At 32.9% G+C, this 20,847-nt stretch overlaps 1 protein-coding gene across 4 annotated transcripts in view; it reads right to left on the reverse strand.

Moving 5' to 3' along the window:
• Positions 1–4,150: 4,150 nt before the first annotated feature.
• LOC129284015 (uncharacterized) overlaps positions 4,151–20,847 on the reverse strand; it is a 32,416-nt gene continuing 15,719 nt past the window's right edge. For 2 of the 4 annotated variants that reach the window (XM_064104451.1, XM_064104452.1), the window contains 5 exons: positions 17,984–18,094; positions 17,349–17,453; positions 12,314–12,398; positions 7,871–7,933; positions 4,151–6,322 (listed from right to left, as the gene is read on the reverse strand). In XM_064104451.1, coding sequence (XP_063960521.1) covers positions 6,154–6,322; positions 7,871–7,933; positions 12,314–12,398; positions 17,349–17,453; positions 17,984–18,071 — 510 coding nt within the window. In that variant the 5' untranslated portion in view covers positions 18,072–18,094 and the 3' untranslated portion in view covers positions 4,151–6,153. The remainder of the gene's footprint in view (positions 6,323–7,870; positions 7,934–12,313; positions 12,399–17,348; positions 17,454–17,983; positions 18,095–20,847) is intronic. The other 2 variants (XM_064104453.1, XR_010294614.1) reach the window with 2 other exon arrangements.

Below are 20,847 nucleotides of genomic sequence, written 5' to 3' on the forward strand. Positions count from 1 at the left end.
TTTCACCCAATTTTTGATATGTTGTAGCTTAGTTCTTACTCTTTCTGAATTATTGCCTTTATTTTTCATTTTGATAGACAAATCATCCTGAAAAATTGCAAATAATAATGGCATGTCATTTTTACTCATTTTGCGTGTAATCTCTATGGGACATTACTTTTTCTCAAAACTAGATTCTACATTCTTCTATTTCGTAAGCCATATCTCCAATTTTTGTTACTAGTTATCCCTGAGCTTTTAGTATGTTGTAGCTGAGATTCTAAGCTTTCGGTTGCGTTTCCTTCATTTTCCGATCAGATGTCGGGATCATGCCCGTAATTCACTTGCAAGATTGGATTTGAGATTCTGGTGTTTTGCTTACGTGTTAAGTCTATGGGAAATATTCTAGCTCAATCGGTTAGGCGTCAGACTTACTTCTCATTCCATCATGCAGGCAGGGGTTCGAGTCCGACTCCTGCAACTTTTTTTTTCTTTGTTATTCTTTTTTTCACCTTATTTCTTATGTCCATTGGAATGTATATAGGTACACATATTGCAATAAATAACCATTTTAAAGGTCATTTTCCATGTTTTTCATATAATTTCTCAGTATCAAGCCTTTTTTACGTATCTAATGCCTATACCACCATCTTTCTTGATTATGTTCATTTCCTATGTTCATTTTAATCACATGGATTATGATAGTGATCCTGATGATGCTGTTGATGACCATGCTGATAATAATGATGTTATGTATGATCTTAATGATGATCGTTATGTTGCTTATCTCTGGTAATATCAAATGGTCATGAGCATATTAATGATCATGATCATCATAATAAACATATTACAGAGAGAGAGAGAGAGAGACAGAGAGATAGAGAGAGAGAAAGAGAGACAGACAGAGAGAGAGGGGTTAAAAGAGGAAAGATTTTTCTTTCTCTGTTTCTCTTTGTTTTTAACATTACCATCATCACCATCATTACCAATTTTATCATGGTCACAAGCTGCGTTGTATTTATCATTAATCTTAGTTTATTCTGATCTGTCACTATCAATTTTTCCCGAAAATTATCATCGCCGTATCATTTTATGATATTTTTGCCATCATCAAAGGTTTGGGGCAAAAGCCTCCTACCAACCACCAATGAAGTCCGTTGAAAAAGAGAGAAAAGAAACAAATAAAAGAGGAAAATAGAAATGATTGATCATGGTCGACTTTCCTCTTTCAGCATATCTTCTGTATTTTTATCATCATCACAATCCCTTTTTTCATTATTGCCATGATTATCAACATATTCATCATCATAATTGTCTTTAATATGGTTCTCATTTTCCAAGTATGTTTATCAAGGTAGCGCAAATATCTCAACATTCCAGCTTATCATTATGTGTGTGCGTGTGTAATTAAGTTTATACAGACGTGTATCAATCAGATATGATTATTTACGCCCGAGACTGACCTTTAACGTCAACGTCCGATAGACGTGACTAGGGCCCGAACCTCGAACATCTGCAGCAATTTATAACTTCCTCAATGTAGCTTAGATTACAGGCGCACGTCACAACGCCCATGCAATTAACTTCTGATATAAGTGGTGATGACGTCTCAAGATGGCGGTATACCACTAATCACAATGGAATTGTTCGTTGCTTTTTAAAGAAAAATTCATAGTTTATGTTCTTCCATCAGTTGTAAAACAACAGTAGATTTTTTTTTGGAAAAGAAAGGAAAAAAAGGGGGAAAGGGGAACAGAGGATCAGGTACATGGTCTAAAATAATTGTCATCGCTGTCATTATCATGATCATCATTATAAGTGATTAAAGGCAAGGGAGCACCGCCTTTACACTTTAGTGATAAAAAAAGAAAGTACTCCTCCGCCCCCCCCAATAAAAGCGGGGAAAAAGGAAACGTAAAAGAGGTGCGTTAAAGGACAAGTACTTCATTTTTCCCATTTTTGACATCATTTTGTCCCTCATTGTATCAAGTCTCGACCTTCCCCACTTTTTTTTTTTTTAATTATCCTTGGATTTTTTCCATATTTTTTCTATTATTCAAATGATTTGCCATGATAACAATAAAATTGTTCGGATGATAATAAACAACTTTATTCAAAGTGACCCAGGACAGACTTTAATTACATTATTTACGGGTGCTAATGTCCTCCAGGTGGTCTCTTCTCTGACAAAGGTACTGATTCACAGTCAACAAATTAAAGGGTCTGAAGCATTCATGGGCAGGGATTTGCGTGGTAGACAATGAGACTGACAGGCAATGGTTCATAAACCTTTCTCTTTCAAATAAGTGCACGAGTGGTGAGGAGTCACTCAATTCTTGGAAGTCTTTTGTTTAGAGTGATGATAAACTTGACATCAAAGACTAATTTGGGGAGGGAGCTTTACATAGCTTTGACACATGTTCAATTATTTAAATTTCAAGAGTGCTTATTTAGTTCTCATGATCAAAGTTGTCAATAAAATAAAATTTCTAAATTATCATTATCATCATCATAATCATTATCATCATAATCATTATCATCATCATAATCATTATCATCATCATCACTATCACCATCATCATCATCATCATCATCACCATCATTATCATTATCATCACCATTATCTTCTTAATTATCAATTCAAACATCAACTGAATTTTATTACTTCATTTAATACTTCACTATTATAATCATGATTATCATTATCACAGATTATTTCCATTTCCTATGCACTTTTTTTTAGCAAAAGGATCATGATAATGATCATGATCATCATCACTATCACCATCATCATCAACATTATCATTATCATCACCATTATCATCTTAATTATTATCAATTCAAACATCAACCAAATTTTATTACTTCATTTAATACTTCACTATTATAATCATGATTATCATTATCACAGATTATTTCCATTTCCTATGCTCTTTTCTTTTAGGAAAAGGATAATGATAATGATAATGCTGTTGATGACCATGATGATAATGATGATATTCATGATCATTATTGTTATATTGCTCATCTCTGGTACATATTTAATGGTCACGAACATATTGATGATCATGATGATGATGACATCAATTATGATGACGTTTTTAATGACTATTCATGTATGCTTAAAAAAAAAGAAGATAAAAAAGAAAAAGAAAAGAAAGAAAACCAATACGAGAGAGACAGAGAGAGAGAGGTTAAAAAAAGAGGAAAGATTTTCTTTCTCTCTTTCTCATCGTTTTTTAACATTACCATCATCACCATCATTCTCTATTTTATCATGGTCACAAGCTGCATTGATCTTAGTTTATTCCGATTTGTTGATTACTTTCATTCGTAACATAATCACTATCAATTTATTCTCGAAAATATTCATCGCCGTATCATTTTATGATATATTTGCCATTATCAAATGTTTGGGGCAAAAGCCTCCTACCAACCACCAATGAAGTCCGTTGAAAAAGAGAGAAAAGAAACAAATAAAAGAGGAAAATAGAAATGATAGATCATGGTTGACTTTCCTGTTTCAGCATATCTAATGTATTGTTATCATCATCACAATCCCTTTTTTTTTCATTATTGCCATGATTATCAACATATTCATCATCATATTGTCTTTAATCAAATAAAATTTCTAAATTGTTTTTCCTGTTTGTAGACAAGTGTTTTGATGATATTAAACATTATTATTCATTACAATACCCAGCATTTATCACCAAGGGCTGGTATCCTCCAGCTGCTCCGTTCACTAACAATTTCAGGGATAAACATGGTCAGCACATTACTCACAGGGGCTATAGCATTTACAGACACTAGACTTGTAAATTATGATCATCAACATCGCCATTATCATTACCACTACCATAATCATCATTCACCATTAAACCACCATGACCTTCTTTGCTATTATTACCTAATCTCTTTCACTGTTTTTTTTTTCAGGCTTATGGTGTGGTTATTACTTTAAGTACAATGATAAGAGGAAATAATTTCAAAATTTAAGGAAAAATTGAATTTACTGCATCACACTAAAAGAAAATACTCTTTAGTATTGTTATTTTCTATCTTTATTTGTACAATCAAAAGCCATAAAAGATAATGACAGATTTCTGAACATAAAAAAGAAAATATAAATACAATAACAATGATCAACAAATAATTCATAATAATCAACACAGTGGTTCAACACAATTTACATACAAGCTTTGCACATTGTTCCATATCAAATTCATATATGTGGTTCTCAAGTTATGCAATATTATGTAAATGACTGTCAGGCTTTAAAATGCTGTAATGATCAAAACAAATCAAATAAACTTTTCTCCCAAAATTCATGAATGTGTCATTATTTCTACTTTTACTCAGTCAAAACAATCTATGTTTTTTGGTGATTAAAATGATGTTGCCACAATTCTCATTGAAAACTAGATAAATCTCGACTGTGCACGGTCAAAATGTATGCCTCCGCCACTGCCCGACCAGAAAAATATTTCTTACTTTCTATTTCCATGAACAAAAAAACACTATAGACCTTCAATCTTCACACTTTGAAATCTAGTCAGGTAACTGTTTCTCCAAAAGGCAGACATATGAACTGAAATCTAAAATGGATGCAAATTTTCTTTTTTACATTCAATCACCATTTCACAAAAGAATCACAACAGCAAAACTGAATTTCCAATTATCTGAATACATTGGTAATCACGAAACACTCAAGTGCAGTGACAAATAAAACAGTAGTAAATGGATAATATAAAACAATACATAAATGTAACATAAGTAACCAATTTAAGACACTTTCCTTAAAGGAGTAGTCCACCCCCAACAAAAATTGATTTGAACCAAAAGAGGACAATCTAGGAAACATTATGTCACACACTTAATACAAATTGCATGGAAAATAAGAAAGTAATGTAATTTTAAAATATTGGTTATCTTATACAAAACAGTTATAACCAAATCGTGGTCATGTCCAAATCAATGAGTTGATGATGTCACATACTCACTACTTCTTTTGCATGTTATTACTTAAATCATACCAAATTTCATGTTTTTGAAAATATGATAACACAGATACACTTAATTTCTTCACAACAGGTTTTATCAATGGTTTATGAAGAATGTGAGAATAGAATCAAACTTGGTTTGTTTCCTAAGGAGGAAAAAATGAAATATTTCATATTTTATTTAATAAAAATACAAAAGAAATAGTGACTTGATGTCATCACTTTCTAAATTGCATACAAAGCATGATGTGTATATAACTGTTTTGCTGAATACAGAAAAACTTTGAACTGACATAACATTCAATTTTGATGAAATTTTCAGCATAAAGCATGTTCGTTTGATTTTTCCCTTTTCGTCCAAATCCATTTGTTCTTGGGGTGGACATGGCTTTTATAAGTCTTGAATCATTGATTTACTTTTGATTTCTTTTTGTATTGCACATCTCAGTTGGGGTTTACATATGAAGCAGATTGTGAACTATAATTTAAAAAAACTGTTGAAAATCAAAATAAACAAAAATTCTGCAATGATAAGAAAGCTGAAATTGTTCAGATGATAATAAACAAATTTATAGAAAGTGACCCATCACAGAGTCCAGTTACATTTTAGACGAGCCAATGTCCTCTAAGTGGTCTTTTCTTTGACAATTTCAAGGACCTGTAGCATTTGTGGGCAGGCGATTTGTCTGGTAGCCAATGAGACTGACAGATTATGGTTGATAAACGTTTTTCTTTGAAATAAGTGCGCAAGTAGTGAGGAGTTAGTCAATCCTTGTCTTGAAGGTGTGCTCTTCATTAAAGTCTTTTGTTTAGAGTAATGATAAACTGGACGACAAATGATTAACTGGACGACAAACACTAAATATGGGTGAGAGGGGATTACATATCTGTGACACATTTTCAATTATCTAAATTTCATAAGTTATCATCATCAAATCTTGTCAATAAAACAAATTTCTAAATTGTTTTTCCTGTTTGTAGACAAGTGTTTTGATGATATTAAACATTATTATTCACCACAATACCCAGCATTTATCACCAAGGGCTGGGATCCTCCAGCTGCTCCGTTCACTAACAATTTCAGGGATAAACCTGGTCAGCACATTACTCACAGGAGCATTTACAGACACCAGGCTTGTATGGCACCGATTGGGATTGGATATAAATTTCATCAATACAAACCAATGGAGTGAAACTGCATAAATGAATGGCTTTGTACACTATGCACACTCCTACATGGTCCCAAATCATTAGATGAAAAGCGGTCTAATAACCGCAAGTCAGGCAGTAATCCCCAAGAGGAGTTATCACATTGTTGGTGTTTGGGTTCTTGTTGGTACCTGTACTTAATAGTAACATTGAGAGAACAACATTATTACACAGTGTATTACAGAAACTGCAAATGGTATGTAAAGAAAATTAAGAACTATTACACAATACACTTATATATCTTTGTCCCATAACCCCCTCCCCCTTGGACTACCTTTTTTCTGAGTCGATGTATACCATGTAGTCATTATAAATTACAAGATTTTTGTATTCATTGAAAATAAAAGCACATTCTTAGTAGAAAGTTTTCATTTCTTTCACTTCCAAACTAGATTCAAATTCTGTTTCATTTCTTTTTGATAATTGCTGTTGCAATAATAAACTGATGCTTCTTATGACACCATGTATTGTAAAATAAAATATCTTTGCAGTAGTAATTGCATTTTGAAACCAGACGAATCTTTGACTGCGCACGGTCGAAATGTACGCCTCCGCCACTGCCAGACGAGAAATATATATCCTAGTTTCTCTTTCCATAAAGTATGAAATAGTAGACCTTTGATCTTGCAACTGCAGAATCTAGTCAGATAACATATAAACTTCACTGAATCCTGTGACCTTGAGACCAAAAATCTGAACAGATCACTGTCACTTGTATATGCACACATGAAAGAAGTTGGAAGTTGATCCTTCAAGGGGTTTAAAAGTTATCATTAGAACAATCTATTTCTTATGCATTTTATTGAATTTTATGACCTTCACCTTTGACCTTGAGACCCAAAATCTACTCAGATCATTGTCAGCTGTATATGCACACATGAGCCAGTTTTGAAGTTGATCTGTTAAAGGGTTTTGGAGTTATCATGAGATCGGTCTATTTTTTATGTATTTTATTGAATTTTATGACCTTGACCTTTGACCTTGACATTCAAAAAATTTAATCAGCTCATCGTCTATTGTATATGTACACATGAGCCAAGTTTAAAGTTGATCTGTCAAAAGGTTTTAGAGTTATTACAAGAATAGTCTATTTTTTATGTATTTTATTGAATTTTATGACCTTGACCTTTGACCTTGAGACCCCAAAACTTATCAGCTCATTGTCACTTGTATATGCACACATGAGCCAAGTTTGAAATTGATCTGTCAAAGGGTTTTTGATTTTTTGTGAGAAAGGTCTATTTCTTATGTATTTTATTGAATTCTATGACCTTTGACCTTTGACCTTTGGACCCAAAAACTACTCAGCTCATCGTCACCCAGACAGGTGTCCTCGAGCCGAGTATGAAGTTGATTAGTTGACTGGTTTTTAAGTTATCGCGAGAACGAAAGTGGGACGGACGGACGGACAACCCGAAAACATAATGTCTCTGGCAGCACCTTTGGTGGGTGGAGGCATTGTCATAATGTCCTTTACATGAAATGTAATGTTTTGAACTTGATTTAAATATACTTGGTTGAATATCCTTTTTTTAAATTAATGTATTCATAAATGCAGAGCTCTTTTGAAAATTGCCTTTATTCATAATCTATGCAGACTTTCATTTATCAAAATATGTTAAATTTTTCATTTTGCAATCATAACTATTTGATCAATACAAAATTAAATCTACACTTACCCTTTATTCTTTCCTTTTTGCTTTTCTAAGATATCAGATAAACATTCTCCTCCCTTTTGACATCTGTATCGTACGATAAATAAAATTCAAGATATTTTAATACATTAACAAACTGCATTCACAATCATATTACACTCAATATGATTTTTTTTTACATGCCTCAAAATTAATGCTTCTTGATTTAGGATGTTACTATAATGTATCTTAAGTAAACACTTCCAAAATTCAATAGAAAACGGGTACATGAGTATTTTTATTTCATTTCACGTCAACTAAAATATTACTTGAATTGCTTCATGATAACTATAATACACAGGAATGACTTCAGCTTCTAATGAGTCTAATCCCTTACTGTAAACATGATCTATTAATGTTCCACTCTCTGTTGTAGGATTCATAACATGCTGTTTGTAACCATTCATAGACATTAACTGATGTATCTTTGATGATCCTTTCATCAAATTTTCATTAAAATCACCTGTTATAATACATCTTGTGCATCTTTTATTCAGTTCATTTATCAAATCAGTCAAATTTTGACAAAAATGATTAATATCATAAGAAGGAGGTCGATATACGACTGAAACAACAAGAGAAGGAGATCTACTAATAAGAACTGCAATAAACTCCAAATTATCCACATTTATGTTTAATCTGCTCGTGTCAACTTTCTTCACATACATTCCAACGCCGCCGTGTGCTAGGTCTTTAAATTTGCCTGAATTTCCAGATTCATTGTATGAAAGACTACGTGGCTGATGGTAGAATTTATGTTCCTCCATAAAAATATTTAAAATGTTGTCATCATTAATCCATGTCTCAGTCAAACAAATTATGTTTGCATTCATAAATTGTTGTTGGGAACGAAGATCTAAAAAATGTTGTCTTAATCCTTGTATATTGTGCAAAATTAAAGTGAACTTATCACTATCACTCTTTTCAGCTTCCAAATTTTCAATAAATGGTTTCATGTTATCCAATCTTTCTTTGATTTCAGGATTACAATGTATGCTTTTAGATTCAAAATTTTCTATAGTAAGGCCAGATAATGAAGAAACACGACTAAGCCCAACATATGCTTGACCAGACTCAAATGTCCTTTTCAATGATACCACAGCTTTGTCTAAGGTCAAACCTTGTACTTTATGTATTGTACATGCATACGCAAGTTTCAATGGAAACTGTCTCCTTGAATACTTCTTACCCAGAAATTCGTTACATTTTTCAATGGAATGTATACCAACATTTTCCTTGTCAAATTTTACTCTGATGCAAACATATTTAGAATTTGTTTGGTCCATAATTATTTCACAAACATTTCCAAAGCATCCATTTGTAAGGCCTTTGCTAACATCAATGTTCTTGACCAACATGACTCTTGCATCGAGGGCAATCCATAAATAACTGGGTAATTGGCTTCTACAACGTGTGACAGGTTTTTCGCGAACTGTACTTCCCTTCTTCGAGTCTCTTTCTGTGTCTTCGGCTTTCAAGCATATCACATTGGAACATTTCTTATGCAACAATTTCCTGTTCCATTCATCTACTTCCTTATTACATGAATAAATATGAAGAGCGTCTTCATTTTCTTCACCAGTTTCACAGGATTTTAGCACTGCCAGGTCTTCATCAGAAAGAATATCATCTCGTTTTTTTACTCTTAATCTGTTCAGTAAAAGAGCAAATTTTGCATCGTCTTTTTGTCTCATAATTTCTTGAAGTTCTACTTTTTTAAAATTGTCATTCCATAACACTCCTTCAAGTGTATCTTTATATAAAGGGCTTCCAAAGACAGGAGGTAATTGATACATATCTCCAACAGCAATAACGGAAACACCAGCAAAAGCAGTCTGATCTCGTGATTGTTTTATTTGCCGTAGACGACTGTGGACATAAAACATCAATTTTTGATTTACCATGGACACTTCATCAATGATTAGAATTTGCAACTGAATTAGCTTGTTGCGAAGAATGCTTATTTTTTCTTCACTTAATGGCTGGTAAGGCATCTGTGCATTAGCTGGAATAGACAAAATACTGTGAATAGTATGACCATCTATATTATAAGCTGCTACTCCAGTGGGAGCCATTTTCAACACTGAGACATCATCAGGATTATGCATCATTCTGGCTAATATACGTGTTGATTCATAGTATATGCATTTGACTAAATGGCTTTTTCCAGTGCCAGCTCCACCTGTGATAAATACATGAAAGGGTTCAACTTGTTTTCCATTTATTTTATCGAGACACCACTGCCGTATCTTATAAAACACAATTTTCTGCTTCTCATTCAATGACCTAATGATACAATGCCTATCTTCTTTTGAAATTTTATGAGTCCTAATTTCCACTGCAAAGTTTTCTTTATTTTTGGATTCTTTTAGATCAGGCATAGCAAGTTCTTCATCCTGGTCTTCGGCATCAACATACACGTTTGGATGTTCAAGTCTCTGTACTTCACTTTCAGGACATAATAGGCCCCATGCATCTTCTGGTACACCAAAACGATCTAAATGCTCTTGTGCCAGTTCGATAGAATCTGCTTTGATTTCAAATTTTTTCATGTTATTACTGATAACTGAGCTAACCCTTTGCAAGTCATTTCCAGATAATTTTACACAACCTGTCTCATAGAACTCTTCATAACTTTTGAACCCAGGAGGCTTCAACTGCTCATCGATATAATGTGGCAAAAAAAGTTGCAATATACTCATGAAATACGTTTCAGGTGATCTGGTGGACGAGAATCGTGGATATCTTACGACTGCATCTTTGGAACGAGTTCGTCTTTGAATGTATCCCAAATTATTTCTGAGTTTAAAGATGTTTTTGTGCACTTTGCTTTTCATATGGCAAGCGGTCAATATCCTATATTGAGAACAAAAAGTTGCAAGACACATCTTTTTGAACATTGCATCTTTAGGTCGAGCTTTGTATCTCTCAATTTTGCTAGGAAACCAAATATTTTCTTCATCATCATCACAATCAGGTCTGTTTCTTATGACATTTAACGGTAAACTCATTCTTATGGGATCAGGACCAACAGATATAAATTCAACTTTCCGAGAACATTCTTTCAGTCTTAGACTGCAAACACGGAATACACTTTCTTGAGCCGATACTTCGCGGTTGTGCATGTACACTTGCCCGACTGATTTCATACTTTCTTTAGCATCTTTATTTCCATCTTTCATCTCAGAAACTGTTTGCTCTAAAAGCATTCCCATTTCTCTTTCTGCCTTTGACATGTAGGACACAATGTAAATAACACAGGCATAGGCATTTGTCACATATTGTAAGTCCATGTTAGCATTCCAACACCTCAATAAGTTAGGGTTATACTGATTTATCCATACATCGCCAGGCTTTCTTCTGATTACCACACTTTCCTGTGATGCAATCTCGTGATGTGCCTCTTGAAACTGGCTTTGTGTAATTTCAAGTTTATCAAAAAGTTCTTTAGTACTATTATATTCAGTTCCATCCGACAAGGCATTTTTAACAGAATTCAACAATTCTTTTGCATTTTCTGTAGCCTTTTTCTCAGCATCTTCATTATTTTCACCCTTTTTCTTTTTGTTTGTTTTTCTATCATCTTCTCCATTTTCACCCTTTTTCTTTTTGTTTGTTTTTCTATCTTTAACTTTAATGATAAACGTGTCTTCTGAAGGTGGTCTCGGGAAATTAAATCTACAAGTCGTTCCTTTTTTTCTGCACGATTTAGAATGCGTTTTACTGTGTTGCTGTACAGAACGAACAATTTCATGCAATTCTGGATCGTCTTCCTTATCAGGCGTCACACAAGAAATATACTTATCTATAAATTGTACAACATCTTCATCTTTGTCTTTTCCTAATTGTGGGGCGTCAACCCAGAACAAAATATGGCAATGTGGACTTCCTCTTTGTTGAAACTCATATCTGTATGCAAAGTCTTGGATGTTCCCAATAGGAGCAGATGGTGATAAAATGACTTTATGAAGAAAAGTATGAAATCTTTTCTCAAACATCCTTGCTAATGTTACTGGATTTGAGTTCATCAGCTTGCATTTTTGTGCCCAATCTAAGGTACTTGACTTTCTGCTATCTCCTCGCTGTTTTAGTAATGTGTTCATAATCTCTGGCCATCTCATATCAGCACAAGAAAATGAAGCAAACCAGGTTGGTTTTCCAAGCTGTCGAACCATTGCTAGAATATCTTTTTGTGTTTTCTGCCAGTAAGGAGGTGTCCCTCGAATCTGCTTAAGAAATTTATATCCTTTGTCTGATTTTAAAACATTTTTAATTTTTTCAGGACATCTCAAATCTGAGGCAGTAATTGGTGAGGAATCATCTTTTTTGTTGCAACTTTGTCTCAATGCAATAGACACTTGTGACAAAACTTGTTGAATTTCATAGATATACTGAGCATAAAAAATAAAATCTGTATTTTGAGCAAACCTGTTGTCAACATGCATCAATCGGTTCAGCAGATAACGTCCTAATGTTATCCTCTCTTCCCTTCTATCATGGTACGTCGGCTGACCTTTGGGAAACAATATAGGAAAACATTTAGCTTCATTAGTTTCATCTTGCAGAACGGATACAGGATTTTTTCCTTCACAAGGGGCACAGCATATTATTTCATCAAAATATTGATCAAGAATTTCCTGTCCAATATCAACTGGTTGAAGACATGAATCTAGATGCAAACCATGGAAACGGTCTTCCTCGTCAGTGATGTCTTTTTTTTCATCATTGATGTCATTTTTGTTTGATTTTGTATTTGGCACGTTGGCACTCTGTCTGAAGTTTTCATCATTTTTCTTGTCCTTAGACAAAATACTGTCAATATCTTCATTCCATTTTTTCCAATAATTTTTCCAATAATTTCTTAATTGAGTCTGAGCACTCATTTCGCTTTCCTGTTCTTCTTCAGTTTCATCATCATTTTCATTTCGTTCCATTGAATTTTTCCATCCCTCATTCACAGTGATATTTGAATAATATTTGTTATTTAGTTTTAGATAATGCAAAGCACAAAGCAGTTTTTCTTTATTTACAAATTTATACTCGTAATGACCTTTGTAAGACAATTTTCTTTTCAGTTTAACACGAATCAATTGATCTTCTGATTGTGCTCTTGGTAAAATATCTGCAGTTTCATAAGAATTTGAAGGGACACACACGACTGGACCATGAACTCCGTTTTGACCACCTTTAGGCAATGCCATCAATTTCATGAAGGGAATATTTAGTGCTATTAAATGCTGTTCCAATGTGTTTAAGTTCGCAAGTTCTTTTGGAATTTCATGTAATTGCAAGTTATTTAGGTTTGCTTCTGCAGGTACTCTGTCAGATTTCAACTTTCTATGGCAAGTAAAGCATATCCATAAAGATGATCTAGCTGAGGTTTTTACTGGACAATCTCCTCTACATTCTGAATTACAAACATGCAAATACTTTGTACTAATACAGATCTGAAACTTATAATCATCAATTACACATTTCTTGACTTGATTTTCAAAAAGAAGTTTAAAGCATACAGCACATACATATTCTGGACCATGAGATACAATTTCTCTAAATTCTTTGATTACATTGTTAAATTTACACAATTTTTCCTTTTTAGCAATAGTTCTTTTAGTATTTCGTTTTATTACACTTTCTCTAAACTTTTTGATTTTTCTATATTTCTCTTTTGACATTGCCAATTTCCTTTGTCTATATTGTCTATTTTTATATCTCCTTAAAGACATGAATTTCATGGTATTCCTTTTATTTTGTCTGAACTGCGCATCTTTTGCATACTTCTCTTTAAAAATGTGTTTCATGATATTCTTTTGTTTTTGTTTGTAGATTTCCTCATTCTGGTATCTATTTCTAATGATATTCTTTTGTTTTTGTTTGTACATTTCTTCATTCTGGTATCTATTTCTCATGATATTCTTTTGTTTTTGTCTGAACTGCTCATCTTTTGCATACTTTTCTTTAAGCATGTGTCTCATGATATTCTTTTGTTTTTGTTTGTAGATTTCCTCATTCTGGTATCTATTTCTAATGATATTCTTTTGTTTTTGTTTGTACATTTCTTCATTCTGGTATTTATTTCTCATAATATTCCTTTGTTTTTGTCTGAACTGCTCATCTTTTGCATACTTTTCTTTAAGCATGTGTCTCATGATATTCTTTTGTTTTTGTTTGTAGATTTCCTCATTCTGGTATCTATTTCTAATGATATTCTTTTGTTTTTGTTTGTACATTTCTTCATTCTGGTATTTATTTCTCATAATATTCCTTTGTTTTTGTCTGAACTGCTCATCTTTTGCATACTTTTCTTTAAGCATGTGTCTCATGATATTCTTTTGTTTTTGTTTGTAGATTTCCTCATTCTGGTATCTATTTCTAATGATATTCTTTTGTTTTTGTTTGTACATTTCTTCATTCTGGTATCTATTTCTCATGATATTCTTTTGTTTATATCTGAACTTCAAATCTTTTGCATACTTTTCTTTAATCATGTGTCTCATGGTATTTTTCTTTTTCTGCTTGTAATTTTCTTCATTCTGATATCTGGTTTTCATAGTCTCTTTCACTTTTTGTTGGAAGTCTTTATCTGTCATATATCTTGTTTTATTTGCATTAAGTCGACGTGTTTTATATTTCAAATTAGATTGATACAGATTTTTCATGGTAGCACATTGTTTTACCTTAAAATCAGAATCAGATGTGTATTTGTAGTTTCCTTTGACCTTGTTAATTTTTTCCATTCTCCAGATAATATCTTCATGATATCTTGATTTTTTGCTCTCTTTTTTTCCTTTCTTAGGTGTATTTGCATCTTTGACACAAGCCTCTACTTTGTTTTCATATACCCTACCACGAATTTTTCTCATAAACTCCTTTTTGTATTTCATTCTTTGTGTACAACTTCTTTTACGTCTTTTCTGCATTTTCGTACTGCTTCTATCACTTTTCATGTCAGTAATATTTCTTTCATTGATATTTTCCGTTCTCTTAGAATTTCCATCTTTAAGGACAGAACTGTCTCTGTTTATGTCCTGCGATCTAAATTTCTTTGTTACTTGGCAAACATCTATGTTAGCTTCTATTTCTTGCTCCAAAGTATCCAGTTTTCGTTTTCTTGTCAGATTACAACTTCCATTTTTTTCTAAATTCTGTGGCTCATTGGCACACCGATTAAAATCATTAGCATCAGTACTTTCCATACTAATGTCTTTGTCTGCAGGGGAGCTTTTCATAGTCCATGTTGTCGATTCTGAAGCTTCTTTTATCATATTGCTTTCATCACAAAAGATTATGTTATCCACTTCATCAACTGGACTTAATAACTCGTCTTCATCAATTAATTTGTCAGAAAAAACACTTTGTTCTATTGTTCCCACATTATCACAGATATCATTCTCTACGTGTATTGCATTGTCACTCGGTAATGGATCTTGGGGCAATGAAATGCCAGGTAACTGAAAGCGACCATTCAATGTCTCATTCTTGCCGGAAATTGTTCTTGCAATAACACCTGTGATTTCATATTGCGTATATTCAGAGCAACCCAACGTCCTTGCCAACCTCATACAATGCTTGTGAACACCTTGCCAGCTTGGACTTTCTAGTACTACACTAAAGCCATCATCTATGAGTAAGCCTCTTGAGTTTCTTGAATGAGAATCAAATACAAAAAAAGATTCAAATGCAGATATGACAACAAAAGTGTTCCCAGAAAATGTTACAAAGCTAGCATTGACATCACTGCATAACTCTTGCTCTAGTGCTTGTTTCAGTGGCAATGAAATTGAGTCCACCAAAGTTGATTCATCTCCTTCTAGCAAACCAGGAATCGATTCACGATATTCAATCTCGAACAATTCATCATAGGCTTCCAAGAGTTTTGGTAGATCAGAAATCAATAAATATTCGTCTTGGCGTGAAACAAACTGCCTTATGTTACGATACAATTCATCCCCGTTGATCAAAATCCTATCCAAATCATCATTATTCCAATCAGCCGCATTTTTCACTTTGCTGTACAACAGAGCTGATAATGAATTAGCAACACATTGCTTTCCAGATGAACAACCAAATCTTTCATGACCTTGATTGAATCTTCCCTGTGCAACTGGTTTGACTCGTGTATCTACTGCTGTACTCACATCTTGTTTTGTTTTTGTGGTCTTTGATGAATCACTACCAAGACTCTTAACAGATTCAACTACATTGAAATGATTATTATCTGTGTATTGTAGAAAAATGCCTCTCTCAGTTGTAATAACATTTATGCTGCCAGGTTTCTTAGCAGAGTACAACTGCCAACACGGTACTTGGTCATTATAAGAATAGATATCAGTATCAATTAAGTTGGCCAATGCACTCATCTCCGTGTCCGTAGCCCAAGTTCCATCTTCCGATATTCTCTTTTCAACAACATATTCTCTGACACTTCTGAACTCACTTCTCAATGTATTCCTGAACATATCGTTAGTTTCTAATAAATGATTAACGGTAAGTCTCCGCAGAATCGCATGATGACGTTCAGTACCGGAAATTCCATACGAAATTGCACGAAAGAAACAGTTGCCATCTCTAATTATAATTTTTATGCACGAAGGAATCCCAATATTCTCGTCTTTATTAAAACTTTCAAGCCAGCTCTTCTGTGCACAATTAATATTCATTTTTTTACAAATCGCTTGTTTCTCATTCATCTCGAGGGGTACAAATTTGAAAGACTTGTCTGGTCTATCGCACATTCCAAGATCTGATACAAACTCTACTTCGTCTCCTGATTCATTCGAACAGATTTCAACTTCATTTTCTTCTTCAACAATGTCTGCTTTGATATCAGATTCCAAGGAAATTTGCACATGAGAGTAATCAATACACTCATCTCCCGTATTCAAAATTGCATTGCTTGTATTTTCGTTCAGTCTTGCATCTGGAACAATTTCAATGTGACACGTTTCATCAAGTACATGCTGTGTACCAATACCCTGACATGACTCTTCACTTTTAATTGAACTACAAGGTATAACTGCAACAGTTTCAATGCTGGTGTCTGAATCTGAATCGATGTAATTCCTACGATTACGTTTGATAGGTGTATCAATGTCAATGTCGCTACCGCTTTCCTCATTCTCTTCAATATCATCCTGCAAATCGACTTGCCTTACTCCATTGGTGACATTCATGTTTTCTGCACTACCGATACTTTGTTTTCTAATTTCACCTGTTCCATTCTCATTTAATGGCATGTTTGGAGGATGACCGTCATTACTGCCTCTTGATTCTCCTTTATCTTTGCCTACTGTGATCGATTTATCAGAATTGTTTGATTGATTAGAAACTTTTTCTTTCTCTGAAGAATTTGTCACTTCATTGTGGATCATATCTGTGTTCAACTCTTTTACTTCCTTCTTTGACGATTTTGAAAAAGTGCAATCGACATCATCTACCCTTTTTTTCACTTTGATAAACTGACCTTTCTTGTTCCTTTGTTTGCCTCCTGCATGAACTCTGTACCGTCTCAAATCCTTCATCTTTCCCAGAATATTACACGTTCTTCGGTTGGAGTGCTTAGCAGAATCTGGTTTCGACAATGGAGACAACTTAGTAGTTACATTAGCATAGGATCGATTTTGCATTTTCTCAAATTCCTTACTGGCATCATTACAAAATTTCATGGAAAGCGGAGATTTCACACTGCAAGCATAAATGCTCAATAGAGTTTCTGCATAGGATTGGACACCAACATGTTTTTCTTCATTTTTCATTTTGTGGTTCTCATCATTCTCTTTTTTCTGTACTGTGTTTTTCCTCTTACGACTTCCATAAAATGTCTTGAATGCTGTGCCAATGTACGTTACACCTGGTTCCAACAATACACCATTGACTGATCTTTCCTGCCTTTTGCCCTGATCATTTCTTTGTTCTGAATTTGATTGCAACCTTTCTTCCCTTTTTCTTGCCATTAGTTTTGCTCTCGTGCATTTTACTTTCACCCAGCTATTGTCAAATTCTTCACTGAGCAAGTTTTGAGACAGATTGTCTGTTACACCATTTTCATATCTGCTACATTGATCTGTAAGCACTGTGCTCTTTTTTTCTTTGACATACCTCTTCCTTGCTCCCTTAACTTGCCTTGTCTGCTTGAAGGTTTTGATGTTCTTATTGCTATTGTCATCATCATCATCATCATCATCATCTGCTTCCATTAGAGGCTCATATCTGTTATAATGAGATGGAATACACTCTCTGTCAAATATGCGATCACCAATGTTGCTATAACCACAACATGAACAAATCCATATCAATCTCTGGTCAGCAAATTTGTTATTGTTCACGTATTCCTTACATGTCACATGGAAATCATTGTTGCAAGATTCACACGTTACGTAGGTTTCATATTCATTGATCTTATCCATGCACAGATAACATTCATCAACATCTGTATTGATCATCGATGTATAATTAGAGAGTGTGCTCAAAATTTCATGAACAACTGAGCTGAAATGATCGACAGCCATTTTCAATTTCTCTTCTGCAATAGACATAAAATGCTCAATATTATAATTTTACAGTTCAACTAGTTAATTCCAAATGAATGCCTTGATGTGTTTTCAACACGTAAAATACTCGTATCCAATAACTTTTTTTTTTTCAACAAACGTTGGTTTACAACTGGAATATTGGATGAATATACGGGTTTTGGCTATGAAATTATATAAGCCTCCTTGTATTTCACAAAATACTCTTATCCAATATTTTTTTTTTTCTCAACAAACGTTGGTTTCCTATTGGATGAATTTATGGGTTTTGGCTATTAAATTATATAAGCCTTGTTGTATTTCTTGTACCTTGTTCTCTTACTTCAATTTTTCTACTTTTGTTATATATCAAGCTCGCTTTAACAAAAATGGAAAATCTGTGATTTAATTTTTTCCAGCCACTTAAACCAATTTGTTTTACTTAAGCCTTCTTCTTTTACTTCAATTTTTCTTACTCTTTTCGATACTTGATTTATCAAGCTTAGCTCTTTCTCCAAAAATTTGTAAATGATAAAATATCCTCTTTATAACAGTGTATCTTGATCTTATTCTCTTCAATATTTCCTTTTTTTAATGTACAGGTGATTTATCAAGGTCAATTTCCCTTTTCCAAGCTCTGTTAACTTCTGAATTTTATTTTCTTCCTTCAACTTCGCTCACTTTTTATCAATAAACCAAGCTCAATTCTTTTTTAGATAAAAACAAATTCTCTTATCAAATATTCTCTTTCTAATTTGAAAGCCACTAGTACTTCCCAGTCTTGTTATCTCGATTTGAATTTTCTTTTTCTAATTTATCAAGTTCAAGCCTTTTTTGCAATCTAGAAACTTTTTTATGAAATATTTCTTCGAACTACTCAAGCTCACTTGGATATTTAACTTTATCTTATTAATCAATTTTTTAAAACCCTTTTTTGTTTGTTTTTTCTTCAAACCTCTGTATATAACCAAAAACTCTTTTACTTTAATTACTCAAACTATGTTTTTACCCTTTTTTGTTTGTTTTTTCTTCAAACTTCTGTATATAACCAAAAACCCTTTTATTTTAATTACCCAAACAATATTTTCTACCCTTTTTGTTTTTTTCTTCAAACGTCTGTATATAACCAAAAACTCTTTTATTTAATTATTCAAACTATGTTTTTTACCCTTTTTTTTTTTTTTCAAACCTCTGTATATAACCAAAAACCCTTTTATTTTAATTACTCAAACAATATTTTCTACCTTTTTTGTGTGTTTTTTCTTCAAACGTTTGTATATAACCAAAAACTCTTTTACTTTAATTATTCAAACTATGTTTTTTTACCCTTTTTTGTTTTTGTTATTTCTTCAAACCTCTGTACATAACCAAAAACTCTTTTACTTTAATTACTCAAATAATATTTACCCTTTTTTGTTTCTTTTTTTTCCTTCAAATGTCTGTAAACTCTTTTACTTTAATTATTAAAACTATGTTTTTTACCCTTTGTTTCTTTTTTTTTCAAACCTCTGTATATAACCAAAAACTCTTTTACTTTGATTACTCAAACTGTTTTTTAACCCTTTTTTGTTTGTTTTTTCTTCAATCCTCTGTATACAACCAAAAACTCTTACTTTAATTACTCAAACTATGTTTTATCTCTCGATTTTATTCTATTCAATTTTCCTTACCTTTTTTCAGTATAGTTCATCAGTCACTTCTTTCTTATGAATCTATGAACTTCTGAGCCTTATTCTTTTATATCAGGTGTGCTTCTTTTCATCAAACTCTGCAAATGATAAAATACCCTCTCTGGAACTACTCGAGCCTACTTGTTTATCTGGATCTCATAAGCTTCAATTATTCTCAATTTACAAACTGTGTTTATAATATATCAAGGCCACTTTTTTTCTTGTTTGCAAAAGTTGTAAACCTCTAGCCTTTTGTCTCTTAGCACAATTTTGATCACTTATTTTCTGATTAACCAGCCTTATTTCTTCCTTAAATAAGAAATATATTTGATCAAATATCCTCTGAAATTATTAAGTCCACTAGTACTTCTCAACCTTGTTTCCTAGACTTCAATTTTATTCACAATACTCTACCTAATCAAGCTCACATCTTTACTTTCAATCTAAACACTTTTTAATCAATATTTTCTTCACAACCACTCAAGCTAACTTGTAATTACAACTTACTCCTATTACTTCAATTCTCCTCACCTTTTTTTCCCTCTAAAAACTCTGTAAATAATCAAATACTCTTTCCTCAACGATTCAAGCCCAGCTGTATCTCTAGACTTAATTGGATATAAATTCTCGTCTCCTTTTTCAGTATATATAATTTATTACTCACTTCTTTCTCTTGAGAGTCTCTAAACTTCTGAATGTTATTCTCTTAATTATATATTCCTCACTCTGCTATCCTAAAAGAAAAATAACCTTAGTAAAATAAACTCTTTCAGATTACTCAACA

Source organism: Lytechinus pictus, chromosome 9 (assembly GCF_037042905.1).
Source record: "Lytechinus pictus isolate F3 Inbred chromosome 9, Lp3.0, whole genome shotgun sequence".
Lineage (NCBI taxonomy): Eukaryota > Metazoa > Echinodermata > Echinoidea > Temnopleuroida > Toxopneustidae > Lytechinus > Lytechinus pictus.